Source organism: Chenopodium quinoa, unplaced genomic scaffold (assembly GCF_001683475.1).
Source record: "Chenopodium quinoa cultivar QQ74 unplaced genomic scaffold, ASM168347v1, whole genome shotgun sequence".
NCBI classification, from domain to species: domain Eukaryota; kingdom Viridiplantae; phylum Streptophyta; class Magnoliopsida; order Caryophyllales; family Amaranthaceae; genus Chenopodium; species Chenopodium quinoa.
Window position 1 is genome coordinate 1,218,170 of NW_018742467.1, and position 20,545 is coordinate 1,238,714.

General features: G+C 37.5%; 1 protein-coding gene across 1 annotated transcript; it reads right to left on the reverse strand.

Annotated features, from left to right (window-relative positions):
- Positions 1-468: 468 nt before the first annotated feature.
- LOC110719050 (serine/threonine protein phosphatase 2A 57 kDa regulatory subunit B' beta isoform-like) lies at positions 469-11,316 on the reverse strand. Its single transcript, XM_021897964.1, has 2 exons — positions 9,566-11,316; positions 469-1,148 (listed from the first exon to the last, which is right to left on the reverse strand). The coding sequence occupies exons 1-2, from the start codon at positions 10,739-10,741 to the stop codon at positions 837-839; spliced, it is 1,488 nt and encodes a 495-aa protein (XP_021753656.1). The 5' UTR covers positions 10,742-11,316; the 3' UTR covers positions 469-836.
- Between the last annotated feature and the right edge of the window lie 9,229 nt (positions 11,317-20,545).

Sequence of the window (20,545 nt, forward strand, 5' to 3'; positions counted from 1 at the left end):
CCTTTCTACTTGAAGTGGACTTCTCCTTGCCAAAAAGGCAATAATGTACACATAAAGCTACAATAAAAACAATTTTTCCGTGCATATGCAGCCAAAGAGCCTACCGAAGCAACAACATATTCAAGATTGATTGTACAGAAAACACAGATTTCTCTGTAACAAATAAGAAGATAGAGCCGCAAAAGCACAGATTCACAATGAACATCTCAATGGGTGATAATGATATTAAAGAATTAACATTGCAGATAATTTAATACACCTTTATCCAACCAAATCAAATAAGCAAAAATAAATAAATAAAGAAAGAAATTCAGTAGCAGAATCACCCAAAAAAGGAAAATTTCTCATGATGTAACAAAGTACAGTAAAGATCAGGTCCCAATCTTCAACTCAAAGGCGGAATAAGGTGGTGTATCCCTTCCTATGAAATAAAACTCAACATGTATCACAAGCAGTCAGGCAGTTGAATTTGAAGATGTGAAAAATCCTCATTCCCAACTTTTACGTAAAAAAATCACCTTTAATCAGGACCAGTAATTCTAATTTGGGTTTCTTTAGCAAAGAAGAGCACATACACTTATAGGAAGAGACTTGGCAATATCATTCTTAATCTGCAAATTTTTTGATACAAAATAAATTACATTTTATCGCTGATCTCCCCGACATCTTCGGTGGTCAGAAAGAAATTAAAAGAAAAAATATTGAAGGGCCAAAATAATATGAGATAAGGGGGAAAAAAACAAAAAGAATACCACCAAAATGGAGATAAGAAAAGTCCACCAAGCGCCTTTACTTCTTAATACCGACGGACATAAAGTCAGGATCCTTTAAATCACTCAAGCCGTCACCATATCCTCTCCTGCCACTTCAGCTAGTCTCTTCCACGTCAATTGTCGCTGCTCTTCTACCTCTTTTGCTCTGGCTACTTTGTCTTCATATTGCCTCTGGCACTCTTCAAATAGCTCCACATCCATTTCCAAGAACATTTTACGAACGTTGACGGTGAGCCCATGAACAGCCTGGTTCCAATGACTTTGAATGTTCTTTTCCAATGCTTCAAAAATGATGGGTAGAATCATGGTCCTGTTCTGGGCAATTAAGCTAACTATGTGCTCGTTGTTCCATAAGAAGAGTGCTCGTTCTGCTACCTGCAACACCAACAGTATGTTGACATGATTTAAAAATCTGCATTTGCTGTGAACTGCAGTAACAAGTATAAAGAGAAACACACTTAATGTCACAAACAAATAGAAATAATCGATGGAGCATTGTTATTAACTATTAATCATGTAAGAAAGAAGAAACAGAGAGCAGTAGGGATGGCAATCTAGTCCGAATCCGCCCCTAGTCCGATCCGATCCGAAGAAAAAAAATCTGAACTGAATCCGAGAAATAATTATCCGGATCTGACTCCGTTTAAAAAATCGGACTCCAGTCAAATGAGGGTCGGAGTTGGAGTCTACTTAGAATCCGACTTATCCGATACGACTCCGACTTTTTCATGTACTTATATATTTTTTATCATTCAATTTATGAATTTATTGCTCTTTAAAGTTGATTATATATTGGTTGCTATTGATAATTGGGTCAAAATTACTTTTAAAGTCGGAGTCGGATCGGGGCAGAGTAGGAGGATGGAAATTTAAGTCGGATTGGAGTCGGATGTCGGAGGCGGATAAAAAATCCGACCCATTGCCATCCCTAGAGAGCAGCCCTTTGATTCACACTTAACCCTGGGAGTGGAAAGCACACTATAATTCAGAGATTAAAAAAAAAAGGAAAAAGTAGAGTTACAGCCTGTTCCGGGTTTATGGTGTGGTTTTAAGACATTAGTTGTACAGTGGATGAGAGTCTTATAGAGTATAGAATAACACAAGAAAAGAACATGACAATAGCACAATGACAGTAATATAGTCTACAGACTATACTACAGTTTGGTAATGTTAAATACGGGTCTGGGCCGCACCCGTCACGGGAGAGTGCAAGTCCACCACGGGTCTGGGCCGCACCCACCCGTCACGGAAGAGTGCAAGTCCACCACTTTACAAGAGCAAGGAGGTTCCACCTCAAAACCATATGGCAATGAGGGGAGTAGCCCCTTAGCCTTATATTGTGGTGGTAACTCTTGAATTCTTTTAATGTGGGATTCCATTACCACTACACTCCCCTTTTAGTGTTTTTAGTGTGGGACAAGAGAATGCTCACATGTGGGTTGTTCATGGGCTCAAATATTATAATATACTTCCTCTGTATTTATCTAATGGCAACACATCACTTTGGCATGCACTTCAAGGAAGATATTAGACTAGGTAAACTCACCAATTAATTGAAATATTTTGCCACCGAAATAAAAGTGTTAAGTTGTTACGGTTTAGATTTTATTGTTTAATCCATCCACTTACCTTTTCATCACTACCTCAAATAGTGTGCCAAGGTGTGTTGGAAGTAAAGAATAGATATAAATAAACATAGGAAGTAAATCTCAGCTGAAAAAAGTCAATTCTGGCCCCAAATATCATGCTATTCAGGGAATGCAGAATCACATTTGAAAAATTTAACAACAATTCAATAGCTTGATCATATCATTATTATGTTTTCCAAATGTCAACTGTCTAATCAATTGGGAGACAAAGAAAAAGAGTGAGCACTAATGTTCCTTGCAATATACACTTTGTTTAACAAACAACATTATTGCTAAGTATTAAGCATAGTTGGGGTGTATTCCACACTTCAGACAAGTGATTCATCTTAAATTGTGTATTCAGTATATTAGCATAACCAATCAAATCTAATAGCCAATATGTTCCTTTATTTTTAAACTACACCCAGTGAGTTTCTTTCAATTAACACATTATTATACGAAGTATCAATTTACTGAACACATTCCACATAATTTACCGAAGTCATACTCCATATGTTAGTCAAACCTCCACCTGCTATATCAATAAGTCAACTACAAAAGCTAACACTAATTAGAAACAAAAGGATAAAAAATCATTATTATAAAATAGAAAAAATTTGTTATCTAAATATTCTTTGTGAAGGCCCCAAAACACACATGATACAAAGAAAGAAGGTATGAACAGGCCATTTCATTAAACTTGTACACTATGAACCAATAGTTAAATATGGCCCCAAGCTGGAGAATATCCAGCTCAAGTTCCAATATAGCAAGTATTCACATTGCAAAACCTATGAAGTCCTAACCCCCTACCAAAAAGAGACATAAAACCAAATAAATTAATATTAGTAAAACCCCATTTGTTAATATGTATACAGGTACCTAACTATCTAAGTCCATGAAAGATACAAATATAGAAAAGAGAGAATCAATCAAATCATCAGTAAGAAAAAAGATAATATGAAAGTAAGAGCCAGGTCGATCTTACTCAATTTGGAACTATCCAAAACTTGTGGTTTGAAAGTTTGAAACACAATAATTGGTTGTACCACAGTATAGTGTATACTGAGAAGATCCACAATAGTCTCACCCAAAAAAAAAAAAAGAAGATCCACAATAATCAAAAACACATGAGGCCACACTGTGTACAAAAAAACCACGTGCCCAGGTGCAGAGCTCAGGGAGGATTATGCTTGCATGTAAGGTGCTTCTGTCCACTTCAGCATTAGGTAGCCCACAGATGAGAAACTATTAATATCCTTAATGGCCTTTTTGGTAACTATCATATCATTTCAAATGAGGAATTGTCCCAGATAGCTTGTTTGGGAATTGTAAGAATTAGTATTTGGATTTGACACAAATCCAAGTTTTTTAATGAATAACTTATAGAATTTGAAATCCAATTTTAATTGATGGCACTTCAGATCCTTAGAAACCATTTTCTCTCTTCTCTTTCATCTTTAATCGCGGCTGTCTCTCTCCTACCCACCTTCTGCACGATTGCACAACTTCCACCACCGTCACATCAACCATCTTTGTAGCGCCACCTTCACCTGTGAAAACTACCTCTAAAATCCCCTCCTCTATCACTGCAGATTGAGATGGGGCAGCAATTTAAGAGGAGAGAGGATGGCAGCTCTAGGCGCATCATTGGTAGTGCATGAACCTAAATCTTAATAATAATCGAATAATACAGAAGGAGAAATAAAAAAATGTAAATTTAGGTTAGTTTGAGCTGATTTCACTTGTTTGGGTCAAAGGGGATTTTGGAAGAACAATTGAGGAGGAGAAAGATTGAAAGGGGTCAGCAATGTAAGAGAAGGGAGAGGAAAGAAGAGAATGGACTGAAGAAGTGCAGATGGTGCAAGACAAATTATTAGAAACTCCCAAGTTTTCCCAAACATAGAATTTTATAAATAATGTCAAAATTTTGGAATTCCAAATTTGAAATTCCACATTTAAAATGTAATGCTTATATTTAAACACAACCAATATGTATTTCATAGAACTAAGGGGCTGTTTGGTTGGGGGTAATCAGGAAAGGGAATGGGAATCAACTGGCTTAGCTCGATTCCCTTTGTTGATGTTTGTTTAGCACTTTTAATCATTCCCTTTACCCTCCTCATTACCCCAAATCCTTCCAACTCCATTCCCCACCCCTATAGACTTTCCCATTCCCTTTCCCTACCCACCTTCACACCACCCTCACACCTACAACACCACTGGAAAACAGCCCAGACCACCGCCCCACAGCTGCACCCCCTTCCTGGCAAAAACCACCCCTAGCCCCGATCTCCCTCTCCCCCGAAACCGTCATCCCCACCCCAAACCACCCCCAAAAAAACGACCCCCCTGCCCTTTATTTTGGCCCCCCAATTTTAATCCCCACCCAAAAACCCGTTAACTAGAAAACCCGTTTTAGGGTTTCAGATTTTTTTGGGTTTTACGGGTTTTTGGGTGCGAAATTAGGGCTAGGGGTGCCGGAAAACGGGGGAAGGGGTAATTTCGAGGAGGGGGCTGGTTTTTGGGGGTTGTTTGAGGTGGGAGTCGAGGTGGGGTTGAGTGTAGGAGTCGGGGTGGGACTGAGTGTGGGGAAGGCTGGGTGGGGGTGGCCGGCACTAACAAGGGGAGGGGGAAACCGGTGGGGGTGAGGGTGAGGGGTGGTCGACGCTCACGCGGGTGAGAAAGATGAAATGTGTGGTGGTTGTGATGTGGTGGTGGGAATGATTCCTTTGTTTTAAAAACAAACAACAAAGCAAAAATAGGGTATTTTCATTCCATTCTTCTCCTTTCCCTTTGCTCATTCCATTCCGATTTCCTCGTGCGAACCAACAAGCCCTAAGAGTCATGCCTTTGCATATGGTACGGTAGCATAGTATTATAAGAACTTGCTAATTCTTAATTTTTATACTACCTCCGTTATCGGTTATTTGCAACATTTGCCATTTTTGGTTGCTACCTAATATGTGCAACATTTATTTTTCATTCCACTTATAGCAACTTTTTGCCAATTTAATGACCATATTACCCTTACTTAAACAACTTTGACACCTAATTAAATCACTAACTTAATTTAACTCTTTACCTAATGAATCTGATTATTGTAAATCATTTTCACCTAAAATCATTCATTTTCATCAAATCATTCATTCCCGTCAAAAAAAAAAAAAAATCAAATTATTCATCAGCCTCACCAAGTCACCATTCATTTCCATCAAAACCATTCATCTCTCTCCCCCCTTCTTCAATTTCATCAAAATAATTCATCTTCATTAAAATCATTCATCTCTCTCACCCTTCAATTTCATCAAAATCATTCATCATTTGGGTTCGTGTGGTCGTGGGTTCAAAGTTATGGAATTGCGTTCGTCTGGTTCGTGGGTCCGAGTTCGTGGGGGTGGTTTTTAGGGGTTTCAGTTCTAGTTCGTGGGGGTGGCGTAAGTTTCGTGGAGATGGGTTTCAGATCTGGTTTGTAGGGGTGGCGTGAGTTTTGTGGGGGTGGTTTTAGATCTGGTTTCATGTTGGTGGTTTCGATTAAGTCGGATTTTGTGGTGGTTTCTTGGGTTGTGGTGGTTTTGTCTGGTTTGCTGGGTTCGTGGTTGGGTTCCGACGGTTTGGGTTGTGTCGGTGGTTGGTGGTTCTGGTTTTGGGTTTATGTGGTTATGGATTTTTGTGTTTTTTTAAAGGTAGGATTAATACTTAACCAAGTGCCCTTAGTTTTTAATAATCATCCTTTAAAAGTTTTGCCTAGGAGTCCGTGCTACCCCCCTTGTCGCAAATAACTGTTAACGGAGGTAGTAGCTATTAATTCCCCATTAAAAAAAATGAAAAAAAAAAAAAAAAATATTCCCATCGACTCTTGTAAATTAAAAATTAGTGCCTTGCTTTGCCAAGGAGAGCAATTTAGCCAATAGCCTTATGTCTAGGCTCTATAGCCTTAATGTGTTTTATGCGTCATGCACTAAGAATAAAAGGCCTATAAAAGAAAATAAGTCAACTTTTTTACAGGTGAGCAACAAACTACAGTCAGCCATATAATGAGAGAGTCATCCAAAAAAGTGGCAAATATACTTCATATGGGTTCTCAAGCACGTTATCTTGTATCATGCAATACAAAACAAAATGAAACAATCAAAATCATCCAGGAAGATAAAATCATATGCTCCCTTTGATTGCACACCTTTGATCATTTCATGCCTTTGAATATATACACGTTGAAAAAAATTATCAAGGTGTTGATAACTTGATGTTCTGAATATATACTCCCTTTGTCCCTAATTTTTTGCCCTATTGCCAAACTATAGGTCAAATTTTAAAATCTTAGGACTTTAATATACTCTTAATCTATATGAGATAATATATTCATGTGGGTTCTTGTTGGATTTGCGTCATTGTATATTTTATTAATAGCTAATTTTATAATTTTTACACGTATAAAAATAAAGATAAAACCGTTTAAAAATGGGCCTTGGAAACCGTGGAAAGTCAAATAGTGCAAAATATTAGGGACGGAGAGAATATATATCAAAACTAATCTAACAAGATCTCACTTGAAAGTTTATCAATGTCCCTATGTCCCATTTAAGAGCGCTAAAGTTTGCCCATTTCTAAAGTAGGCAATGACATTTTCTTTCCCTTATGTTTCTTTTCTCAAAACAACTTAGGTCTGGCAATCTTTTTCTCTCTCTCCGTCTCATTCAATTGGAAAATTATTACAATATACACTAACCTTATCATATGCAAACAACATACGCCATGGGACCTCATCTTGAATTGGCTTGGTTACTGCATTTAGAACCATTGCAAGCAACCTGGTCAATTCAAGATAAGGTCCCATGGTGTATGTTGTTTGCGGATGATATCGTTTTGATGGATAAAACTAAAGATTGGGTTAATGCCAAATTGGAGCAATGGAGGCAAAGGTTGAAATCTAAGGGGTTTAAGCTAAGTCGATGTAAAAACAAATACTTGGTATGCTGCTTTGGTACGTATAAGGGGACAAGCAATGATGAAGTGAGTTTGGACGAAAAGGATAAGACCATAAGTGAGTGTTTTAAATATCTTAGGTTGGGGTTAAAGGACAATGGTGACATTATCAAGACGCGACCCCAGGATTAGGTCGGGGTGACTTAAATGGAGAGCGGTCACGGGAGTGTTTTGTGACCAAAGCATTCCTTAACATTAAAGGGGAAATTCTATAGGATTATCAGAGTTGCTTTATGTAAGGAACACATTTAAAAGATGAAAGTTACGAAAATTCACATGTTAAGATGCGAATGCAAGAACACTCTAAAAGATACAATCAGAAATGAAGTTATTCGCAAGAAAGTGGGTGTGGTAGGCATTGCAGACAAAATAAGGAAAAATTGCCTGCGTTGGTTTGGGCATGTAAGACGGAGACCCAGGGTGCACCAACCACGAAGAGTGGAATAATGGGATCATGAAAAGGTCAAATGAGGTAAAGGAAAACAAAAAAATGACTTGGTTAGAAGAGGTTAGAAAGGATATGAAGCATATACAATTGCATGAGAATTAGGAATTTGATCGTAAGGGGTGGAGGAGGAAGATTTTTGTGGATGACTATACTAAAGAGCCACTTTTAATTTCATGTAGCCAACCCCACTATAAGATTAAGGCTTTGATTGATTCATATACAATGAGCTTAACACCAATACACATCCTAAGACTATGCGCCACAATAAAACGAGCACTTTTTATTGGAGCCAAGGATCATGTTAAAAATTACGGTCAAAATTTAACAAATTTTTATTCTTGAAAAAGTAAGTGGAGCAACCAATTGCAAACAGAGGGTATGTAAAATATGCTCTTATATAGCATATATCCAAAGTTTATCTAGTACGAAGTATTCTAATACGTAACCAAAAAAGGTGAGTGCTAGAACGCTATAGCAATATCAAGCACATGTATTGAGCATACTACAAACACCAACACTGAAAAAACATATGTCTATCAACAATAACAAACAAATCATACACCAAACTCACAAGCCTGAAAAAGAAGGCAAGGCACGGAACTGCTCCAGAAACCTTATAAGACTAAAAGACACGACACCCAATTCAAGTTAGCAATATAGCATGCCTTCCTTGACACCCAATTCAAAAGAAAAGACCCTATTCTAAGGATACAAATTACAGAAGAAAATTTCTTTATGTAAGTAACAAAATAAGGATTAAAAATAGGATATAAATAAGTAATCAGTGTCAAAAAATAAAAGATACTACCTCCGTTTTTATTTAGTTAACACCTTTCTCTTTTCACGCTTGTCAACGCACTATTTTAACGACCACTATCTTTAATTCTCTGACATTATAAAATTATAACAAGTGGATATTAATAAAATATACATTGAGACGATTCAAACAAGATCTCACTTGACTATGTTTTGTCGTAGCTATAAATCACAAATGCTAGTCAAAGTGTAGTTTATGAATAGGGTAAAAATCAATGGTGTCAACTAAAAAAAATGGGGGTAGCATAAAAGATCTAGCTTGAGCTAGACTCCATTAACTCAAAGACACGTATAAACAACATGTTCTTAAGAGGACAATAACATATTTCTCCATATATACTTGACTCCAAGTAAGGTGCAAGCATCCCGTTCAATAAGCTAACAACATGAAGCTCATAGCATGAAAGTTCAATCCACAAGCCACAACAAATTTTGGGAAGCACAAACTACTATTCATTAAATTGATCACTACAAAAAGAAATTGCTAAATCACAAATGCTAGTCAAAGTGTAGTTTATGAATAGGGTAAAAATCAATGGTGACAACTAAAAAAATGGGGGTAGCATAAAAGATCTAGCTTGAGCTAGACTCCATTAACTCAAAGACACGTATAAACAACATGTTCTTAAGAGGACAATAACATATTTCTCCATATGTACTTGACTCCATGTAAGGTGCAAGCATCCCGTTCAATAAGCTAACAACATGAAGCTCATAGCATGAAAGTTCAGTCCACAAGGCACAGCAAATTCTGGGAAGCACAAACTACTATTCATTAAATTGATCACTACAAAAAGAAATTGCTAAATAATATTGCAAGCATTTACATATAAATTCAGGGATTCTTTTCTTCCAGCTTTCGGTGGCAGGGGAGAGGGTAACAACAAGACACAGGCAAAAGGAATTTTTCATACCTGAAAATGAGGACTGTTAAGGCAGCGAGCTATCTGTCTAAAAAGTGGGACCATACAACGTTGGAATTCAGCAGACTGTGTCGCCTCTAATACTTCTTCTAATTCCCCAAGAAAGAGAACTTCTTTTTGGCAATTAGTAACAGGCCAATATTTCAACAAACCCCTTATCACTGTATCTGCCAACTTGTAATCTTTTTCAACAAACTGAGTGATGCAGTATGAAAGTTGCTGATGATATAGCCCAACTGGCTTCGGTTTATGAAGTGGGATCAGAGCTCGAACAAGAAACAACTTGTGCTCCTCCTTCATTGGAAGAGCAAACCCATTAATAATACTTCCTAGAATCTCCAAAAGCTCACCAATCCCACTGTGTCTTTCAGTCTCATATATGAATCGATAAAAGATGTTATTAATCGCCTTCCTGATAAACGGCCGGTGCACCATAAACTTTCCATATATCCTGTGGAGAATAGTTTTCAAATACTCCCTTTCCCTTGGATCCTCTGAATCAAACAAATCCAGTAGCTTCAACACAAAGGAATGATCGATGTAACGCTTAGCAACCTTAGTGTCAGTGTCTTGGGACACAACATATCTCAACAAAAGCTCATACACAAGCTGCAAATGTGGCCACGAGGGCTCTAGAAATGGCTCCTCCTCTTCAGGGTCTGTAGCCTCAACACCAGTATTTTCGTGGGATGTTGGGGGTAAACACCTAAATATATTTATTGACACCATCTTAATCATCTCATCTTGCACAGTCTCATGAATCTTCCCCGAACCCGACTGAATAAACTCGATAAGTTCCATCAATGTTTGCCTTTTAATTTCCTTTTCCCTAACCGATTTCAATGTATCAGTGAAATCAAATTGATAGCAACAGATTTGCAGCTTACGCAAAAACAGATTCTGGCGCTCCGCAGCCGGGACATCTTTAAACATAGGAAGAGCTTCAACAGAACCTGAAGGCGGTACCGTGACAATCAAACTCCCACCACCAACGCCCTGTGGCGTGGCATTCGGACCACCCGAACCCGGAACCCCAACTCGAGACGCATGATTAACAACAACATTAGACGAAGCCACCACACCAGATCCTCGATTACTAGGAGGAAATGCTAAATCATCTGATTTAGACCCTTTTCGATTCCCTCGTTTCATAAATTTATTCAACATCTTGGCTCACTCTTAACCTCCCTTTCTTCCTCAAATCTCCCCCCTTTTCTCTCTCCACAAAAACCCTAACCCTAGATTGAAAATCCGATCAAAGTAATAATACCAACAATTGAATCAGATCCCAGATAGAAAAACCTAATGTTGATGCAATATTTATCATTTGTACTCCATTAATTCGATCCCAAACAATTATCTAGAGCCAAAAACACCAAAAATCTACAAAAAAAATAAAAATCAAATATTATCAAATATGAAATGTTACCGTTGTAATGACAATCGCAACTTTGCAGAAAATGGGCATTGATTGAATAATGATTTCGATGAGAAATTGCCGAGTTGCAGCGAGTTGATCGGACTCGGATTGGGGATTTTCAGGGGACGAGACAAAATGGGAGATTTTTTGGGGGATAAAGAAGGAAGAGGTGAAAGAGGGGAAATATAAAGAATTTATTTTTCTTTTTGTTGTAATTTTTTTGGGAGTGAAGAAAAAAAAAAGGTGAGGGGAGGAGAGAGAAAATGTTCAAGGTGAGCAACCTTAAAAACAGAAAATGTTATGTGAAGGAATATTGTTGTGGTAGAGGGTAATGATAAAATTGGGGATATCAAATTTTAATTAATTTAATTTTAAGAGGAAAGATATTTATTAATTACTAGGTTAAATCTGGTGTGGGCACGTCATAATTAAAAGTTTACAACAAATAAATTATAAATAATGAAATTAATTCAACAATAATTTATCCAAAAATAATATTTATAACAAAATAACTTAAATTTTAGTTTATACCAAATACGTAAAGGTTATTGAATTGGATTGTATAAAATATTAATAGAAATCTAGAAGCTATAAGCCTAGAAGGTTTTATATAAGAGAATGATCGAAAATATTAGTTTAGCTTAGTACCCATATACACACTCATACTTCCTCCGTTCTTTTATTATTGCATCACAGAGGTTGGTATACTTTTTTTTGGTAGTGGGAAAAGGAAAGAGGGAGAGGAGTAAAACTACAAGTTATTTATGTAATGTAAGCATAAACTAAAGAATCAAGTGGCTAAAGTAAGGGTATATTTTGTTTCCTAAAATAGAAATGGTGCAATATTTGTGAAACTTACTCCTTAAAAACAGGTGGTGCAATAAATAAAAAAACGGAGGAAATATATAATTGCCCTTACATGATAAGTTAAGGCCCTGTTTTGTCCACCTTATTTGCACTTATTTTAGGGTTAATAAGTTTATACAAGAGTAAATAAGTTCAAATAAGTTCAGATAACATTGTATATTTATTTTAAGTGAGTAGTTGGGGTTTTTTTTTTAATTTTTTTTTTTTATAATCACATAAATGTTTAGAGTAATTAGATTGAATTTTCCAATATATGTTATGTATACTATAATAAAATGATTTTGTTGGTTGTTCTTATAAAAGTTATGTATAAATTTAAGATTTACACAAAGTATGTTAGCAAAATGAATTTTCTTTTTTAATTAAAATAAATTTTATTGTCAATGATAAAAGTTGGAGAAATTTTTTTTGATAATATTATAATAATCTTGGATAATAATATATTTCAATACCTTATTTTTAATCTATGTTAGTATTTTTGTAAATAAAAGTTTCCTAGTATATATATTTATACGGAGTATATATTTTGGAATAAAGAAGTTTCCTAGTGTATACAGTAGAATATATGTACAAAATTTAATTGAGTATAATTGGATTAATATGTTGTTAACGCTCCTTAGGAGGAATCTTCTTATCCCCTAGGCGGTCTTTCACATTAGTCTTACTCAGCTTTCGAGTTTTGTTCTTGTGGCTTTTGAGATCTACCAAGTAGCCATTGCTTCACAACCCTAGACAAAGAAGGTGGGACCTTTTTGGTAACAACTTCCCATAAAGGTCTAGCACACCAATAATCATCAAATCTCTCTACATCCTACGGAACAGGAAATTCATAGGGACGACGAAGATCACCGGATGGAACAGTTTGAGCAAGACCATATTGTCTTCTTACCCTAGAGGGGTAATAAAAAGTCAACTTTGACAAGCTAGGAAGACGGAAAAAAGGTTGACTATTGATACCAATTATCTTCTCAATTTTCAACCAAGGAACGACCCACTTGATGGCAAAGTTGCAAGTTTCAAAGATCCTACTCCACTCTCGGCGGCCCATCTTTATGGAAAAGCGTTTCTTCCGTATTACAAAGCAATTTGGTGTATAGTTATCAACATTGTCATGAGGGCTAATTAATTAAAGCCTCTCCATTAGCCACATCTACAAAAATTCAATGCAAATAATCGTTATTACTATACAATGTTGAATATTTTTTATTTCTGTAATTAAAAGTATTAATTTTCTACCTGTAATAATATTGGAGAACTTCGAAGAGGTGCTTTTGGATTCTTTCTTAATTCATCTAAACCAAACATGGTTTCTCCAACAATTAAAGACATTGGATTTCTACCTGATTCAATTTGCTCCATGACAGATGCTAAAATGGCTTGACTCTCATGAATATTACCACTAGTGAGCATACATTGGTTTAACATGCAAAAAGGAAGGCTCTCCTCCTATAAACATGAAAAGACTCGGAGCGTGGTCTGCCAAAATAAAAACGTGCAAATTCCTTCAAATTAACTACATTCCCATACACTATATCTTTCAAGTCCTTATCCTTAAGGTTAAGGAAATGCTCAAAATCTTTGTAATAATACTCGCTTACTTTAGGAATTACCACAAGATTCAAGGAAGGGAAGCCAAGAATGGCACCAAAAACTTCCGGTAAAGGACAAATTTCATCATAACCAAGTCTAAAGCAATGAGTATCTAAATCCCAATACTCCAAGGTGGTATGAATAAAGTCTATGTCAAGATCTACCCCCTTTATACCATATATACCCCCCAAGTGAAAAAAGTCAAGCTCTTTTCTCTCCTTAGCAGTCAGAGACCGACACCACTCACGAGTGAAATTGCTAAAACTCTTAGACATAATTGAGAGATAAAAGCTAGAATAATTTTTAATCTGTTCGATTATACAGAATCGGCAGATTTGGGGGCAATTTATGCACAAAATTGGCGCAAACTGAATCCTGATAAGATTCGAAAAAACATCACCAGCGCCATGCGACAGGAATCACACACCGCGACAAGCTTGTCGCATCGCGACAACCAGGTGCGTGTTACGCCAGCCCAACGCGCTAAGCTAACCAAGTTATTTTCGACTTTGACTCAGTTTTGTACTACGATTTTACGGTTTTTACTTTTTTCAAAGCCTAATCCACTCAAATCCAAACTTATTGCAAAATAACTTGTGCCATATTTGATTATCTTGAGTTTAATTAAATTTAAGCTCATTTTAGCCAAACTCGATTTTATTTTTCTTTTTCCTTTTTGGGGGAGAAAGTCGGATACCTCCAGTGATAATAAAAATGACGGAAATTTTTTGCGCAAAAATTAGTCATATTTGTCACACGCTTTTATAAATGAAAAATAAAAAATGAAAAAACTAAAAATAGACATAGTAATCATGGATATATATACAAAGTGTCTAACACAAGTATTGAGTCAAATGAGCAAAGTCCTACAAAGTCAAAATAAATACAAGTATAGGTACATCTATGATGGCGAAGCCCAAAAGTGTGAAGGAACATCAAACATGTCAAAAAACTGTACATTCCGAGGAGTCAAACCCTCGCATGCGGCCTGATTAGTAGTAGCCGGGATTGAGAGAGTAGGGGCAGCCCATCTAGGCTCAACCTGCTGCTGCACTCCCAAATGCTGAGGCTGCTGTTGCTGCTGCGACGACAAGCCAACCTTGTACGTTCCACCACCCACTAAAGGAGTTAATGTCGTGCCTCCTTGGCCGGTCGGCCTCCCTGATGCACCCTTAGACGAAGAGCCAGAACCCCAGTAGTCTGGCCGTATGGTCTGACTCTGCTCGACCGCCCTGACTCCTGGCTGTGGTACGACGATGCCTCGAGTCAGACCCTGATCTCTCCCTCCTAGCCTTGGATCTTGTACGAGTGCGCGTTTGAGGAATAGGCTGAAATAGAAAAAGCAAACCAAGTCAAATACAGAAAGATAACTATAAACAAACATAAGAGGAGGTCAAGAGAGATACCTCCATGTCGTCATCACCATGACGACGCATAGCTCGGTGGCTCAACCTCACGAGCTGGTAACGGAAGACGTCCATGCCTCTCTCCTTCCTTGTAGCACCTCACGAGAAAACTGTCAAAGTCACAAAGTTAGAGGTAAACAAAGTATATATGCAAATAAGATGACAAATAAAGCGACTTACCGAAGTTTAGTGTCGAGGTATCGACTCCTCTATGAAGCGCCATAGCTCAGGGGAATCATCTCCTCAAAAGGACCAAAAGTGCCCTGGTAGACGATGGATACCGACAGAGGCACGAACTCTCTAATCGAAGCCTGTCAAGTTAAATATAAATAATTAGCATTTGCTCGGGGCTATCAAATGATTAAATGAAAAATACAAAAGATACCTCTACCGGCTCTGGCAAAACAAGGTGGTGGGGTCAAACGCGGAAAAATCCTATCCCCATAACTATGGTTCAAATGGATGTGACTCCGCCAATCCATACCAGCTGGCGTCCTAGCCGGCCGACCCCTCATCCTCGTCCGATCGAACATATGTCGTGGAGGGCGATAAGGAACAACAAAGGACTCTAAAGAATGTTGAATCGCAACTCTCTCACCTAGGTACACCACAACGTCTTATGTCCCTTGAAAATACTGACGCTGGCCAATGTACTGAACGGCCAATGTAGGATAAACGAAATCATCCCACGGCCGAAATTGAACATCAGGCTGCTACAAAATGATTGTCCATAAGCTCAAATCCTACTAAGGGTAATACTAGCAGGAAGTCTTAAGAAAACATACCGAGATAATCAACTCTCGAGCACGAGCAGTAGTAGTCTGGTCGTTATAACGGCCTCCCCAATTAGGAGCAATGGGGAGCCCTCGAGGCGAAGGCCTCGCTGCTGAAAAAGATGGAAAATACTCGTAGAACCAGACCTATAAAACAGGGAAGCATCAGTGTAGACACCTAAAAATGTCTCCCCGAAACCAAACCCGATGATGAACGATATTTCACCACCATTATTGGTCGGGTTTAGTATTTAATCTCGAGAGTGCTTAAAAAGTTATGTTTAATTAATCTTGTTATTTATTGAAGTGATCACTAATAATTAGAATTATGTGTGCATTAATATTAAACTAATTTAGTATAATAATAGTTTGGAGCAAATTGAATCTTTTCGCTATAAGAATTGAGTAGAGGCTAATAGGGGCGAATGTGACTCCATGACTCACTTCGTACCATCATCCCCGATCCTCCTTTCGTGGTTCCGAACCATAAGGAATTAGTAATCTCATGGATTATGAATAGGGTGTAACCTTCACGGGCCAATCGTTGTTGCTTATCGTTGTCCCTTTATCGTGGTTGCCTTTTATGATCCATGAACGGTTTACAAGTTCCTTAAAAACTTGTTGACGGCTCCCTACTTTGCTTTGTCCCCAATCGTATTATGTCAATTCCCACTTCCTATGAGTGCCATGCATATTCACAAATGTTTAACGTAGGCTCATTTTGAACGACGTCTACAATTTGGCGACTCCACTAGGGAGGATTCTTGGTTATTTATCGATTTGGGTGATCGATATTTAATTAAGATGATTGGATGAGACTTGAAAGATTCTTGAAAATATTACTGTGATTAATTTGGCATTTTTGCATAAGCATAGACGTTTAAACGTCGCATTTAGGTCTGTCTCGTAGAAAAAATTGGATAACTTGATTGCGAAGAAGGAAAAAAGGGCACCAGTCAGATTTTCTGACTGCCGCACCACGGAAGATGCTGCTGTGTCACGGCGCCGTACACCGTGACACAGTACATTCTGTCGTGTCACGGCAGTTCTTAAATCTGTCTAGTGGCTTATTTTCCCTTCTCACAGTCAACTTCCTTCGGTTTTTCTAAAAAAACGTGTGTTCTACATACGTCTTAGCCCAGGGGATTAAGCTCAATCAACCCAAAAACGCTCATGGAAATAAGGGTTCATCCGAGTTATTAAATCCACCAAAACCATAGAGTCGAGTTCGATTTCATCACGAACTCGTGGAGCCGCTCGTTGGCATACACCCTCAAGGGAGGTTGCCTTGCTAACACGTCCAAACTCTTAACCATGGTACCCTTTTGACACCCAAAGCTTAACCAATAGTTGAACATAGATCTTGACCTTAGGTTGCAAACTCTTTTTATATCATTGTGACTAAATGCTACGTGGTTTATTTGGTGCTAACCCACATGTGTTTGCTCATTTTGTTTAACCTATGACCGAGGGTTTTTATTTCCACATAGTAATTAGTACGGACTTAAAATTGATCAAAACCTGGAAATTACACAAAAATTAGCCTGGAACTGTGCACCGTGTCACGACAAATCTGTCGCGCCACGGTGTACAGTGCCATGACTCAATGCTTTGTGTCGTCTGATGGTGCACTGTACCGTGTCACGATAGTCAGCACCGTGACACGGTGCCCAGGAGGTTGGTCTAGCCTCAAAATCAAGGAAGAAATCAGAAGCTACAGGTTTTATCAAAGTATCCAAGTATCCGGAATGGATAGCTAATGTGGTTCCAGTTTCGAAGAAATATGGAAGGGTCAGAATGTGTGTTGATTACAGGGGTCTGAACAAGGCAAGCCCGAAAGATGGGTTCCCTCTACCTCACATTGACATTCTGGTCGACAACACAACAAACCATGCACTCCTATCATTCATGGACGGCTACGCTGGATATAATTAAGTATTTGTGGTTGAGGAAGACATGGAAAAAACCACAATCATCACACAATGGGGTACATATTGCTATACGATAATGTCATTCGGGTTAAAAAACGCGGGTGCCACCTACCAAAGAGCAGCCACAACATTATTACATGATATGATGCATAAAGAGGTGGAGGTGTATGTTGATGATATGATCGTCAAGTCAAATGATCAGCCAGGCCACATCATTGCACTTTGCAAAATCTTTGAAAGACTCCGCAAATATAATATGAGGTTGAATCCAGCAAAATGTGCATTCGGAGTTACATCAGTCAAGCTACTTAGCTATGTGATCAGTTCTCGAGGAATCGAAATTGATACCACAAAATTCAAAGCAATCATGGCCATGCCACCACCCAAGAATGAGAAGGAGATTTTGGGTTTTATCGGAAGACTGCAATATATAAGTAGGTTCATATCCAAACTCACTGCGATATTTTAATCTATATTCAAGAAGCTCAAGAAGAACGTTCCAGTTACATGGGATGATGACTGCCAAAAAGCTTTCGACAAGATTAAGGAATACTTGGCAAACCCACTCGTGCTAGCACCAACAATGCCTGTCTTTCCTCTTCGACTCTACCTTACGGTCACAAGAGAAACGATGGGGGCAATGCTAGCACAGGAGATCTAAAGTAAGGAGAATGTAATCTACTAATTGAGTAACAAGCTTCAAGGTTATGAGACTAGGTACACACCACTTGAAAAGTTGTGTCTTGCACTCGTGTGGGCGCGCAGAAATTAAGACATTACATGCTCATTGTATCCAAGATGGATCCTTTCAAGTATTTGTTCGAAAAAGCAACACTCAATGGCAGACAATTGAGGTGGATAGTCAACCTTGCTCAGTTTGACTTAAAATTCGTACCACAAAAGGCTATCAAAGGTTCTGCGGTTTCTGACTTCCTAGCAGATATCCCACTAGAAGAAGTTGAGAAAGAAGAAGAAGAGTATGATTTATTTAATGAAGATCTACTCATGACCGAAGATGATAGCTGGACGCTCTATTTCGATGGAGCTTCGAACCAAAAGGGTTGTGGTGTAGGTGTTTTTCTCGTATCACTGTAGACACCTAAAAATGTCTCCCCAAAACCAAACCCGATGATGAACAACCTTTCACCGCCATTATTGGTCGGGTTGAGTATTTAATCTTGGAGAGCTTAAATCCATATTTCCATTTCATAAACCAACCCAACTTCTAGCCCATTTCCCCAAACCATAACTCATTTTCCACTTTTCGTGCCTTTCAACCCAAAATAATTCATTTCGTGTCCTTTAAAATCATTCATTTCGTGTCCTTTTTATAAAACATTTAATCCAGTTTGTTTTAGTCATAATCTGGGTCCAATGATTGAATAGCTGGATGGGGCTTTAAAAGAGATTTCCAACGAAATATTATAAGCCCAAATCCGAGTTATAACGAATAAGTTATGGCCAAAATATTATACTGAGCCCAAACCGAACCTAAGCCCCACCTTACCTATGACCCAATGATCATGTGGAGGGTCCAAATGATTTAATCCCATTCCTAAACCAATTAGGATTAATTGGAAGCTTCTATAAGTTTCTAAAATATCTTAATTATTCTTTTTGAAAAGATTAGATTAAAGAGTTTGAAATTGAATAAAACTTTTCTTTTTTTTGAAAGTCCTAATTCTATTCAGATTGAAAGACGTTCAAAGATAGCCAGATATGATTTTCGTGCCTCATAGTTTTTATCCAAATTTTATATGGTTGGATAGCCTTTGAAATTATCTTTCCAATGATATATTATAATATCAATTCCGAGCTATAACGGAAAAGATATGAATAAGATATCAAACTCTACCCAAAACTGACACCGTCTCACTATTTCGGCCATATATTTTATTCTATAAAATATTTTAATCTGATTCTAATTGGGTTAGAAATTAGACTACAATAGCTTTCCAACGATATCTTATTCATCTTATTCCAATTTCTGGATCAAAAGATATGATAAAAACAAAAACCGCAAAAACTGCTGTCTATCGCAAGAGTTTTATCCGATTCGAATTCTTATCTTTTCTTGAATCTTCGACCCTCTTTTTTCTCTATAAATAGAGGTCATATCACCCCTTTTTCAATCATCAACAAGCTTGATCATGAAATACTTATCTCTTCCTCTCTTTTACACCAAAATTCTTCTCTCTCTCTCATATTCTAAGCCTTAAACCTATATTCCTAATTACACCATTCTTCCCTTAAGCACTCTAAGGAGTCTATACTAAACCCGAGGTTCCGTCCTTAAACCAAGGCATGAAAGGTATAAATAACTGAGGGTTTGGACCAAATCAAATCTATATTTATTTTGATTTAATTTTCATTTGCTTTATATTTTTTTTATTGAAGTTACTAACAGTTTATTCATGATGTAGCAATTTAAAGGAACGCGCAGAATGTGAGTAATTAATTAATTTAATTCCTCTTATTTTATTTTAATATTGCTAGTATCATGATTAGGTTAATTTTATATTTGATTTGACTAACATTATTATTGTTAAATTGCTTCAAATGTTAATGTTTCTTCTATTATATTTTTTGATCACCATATTGCATGTTTAACGGGAATATGTAATTGAAAATCACGCCTAATAAGATAATTTGGAAAACCGGTTTAGGTTCCTTTTTAATCTTATTAATTAATTCAAGTGATCACAAATATTTTAGAATTATGTGTTGCATTAATATTAAACCAATTTAGCTTAATAATAGTTTGGAGCATATTGAATCTTTGTTTGCATGCCTTTGAGATTGCAGGAATCACTTTTCACTATAAGAATCGAGTAGAGGCCAATACGGGCGAACGTGACTCCATGACTCACTTCGTACCATCATTCCCGATCCTCCTTTCGTGGTTCCGAACCATATGGAGTTAGTAATCTCATGGATTATGAATGGGGTGTAACCTTCACGGGTCAATCGTTGTTGCCTATCGT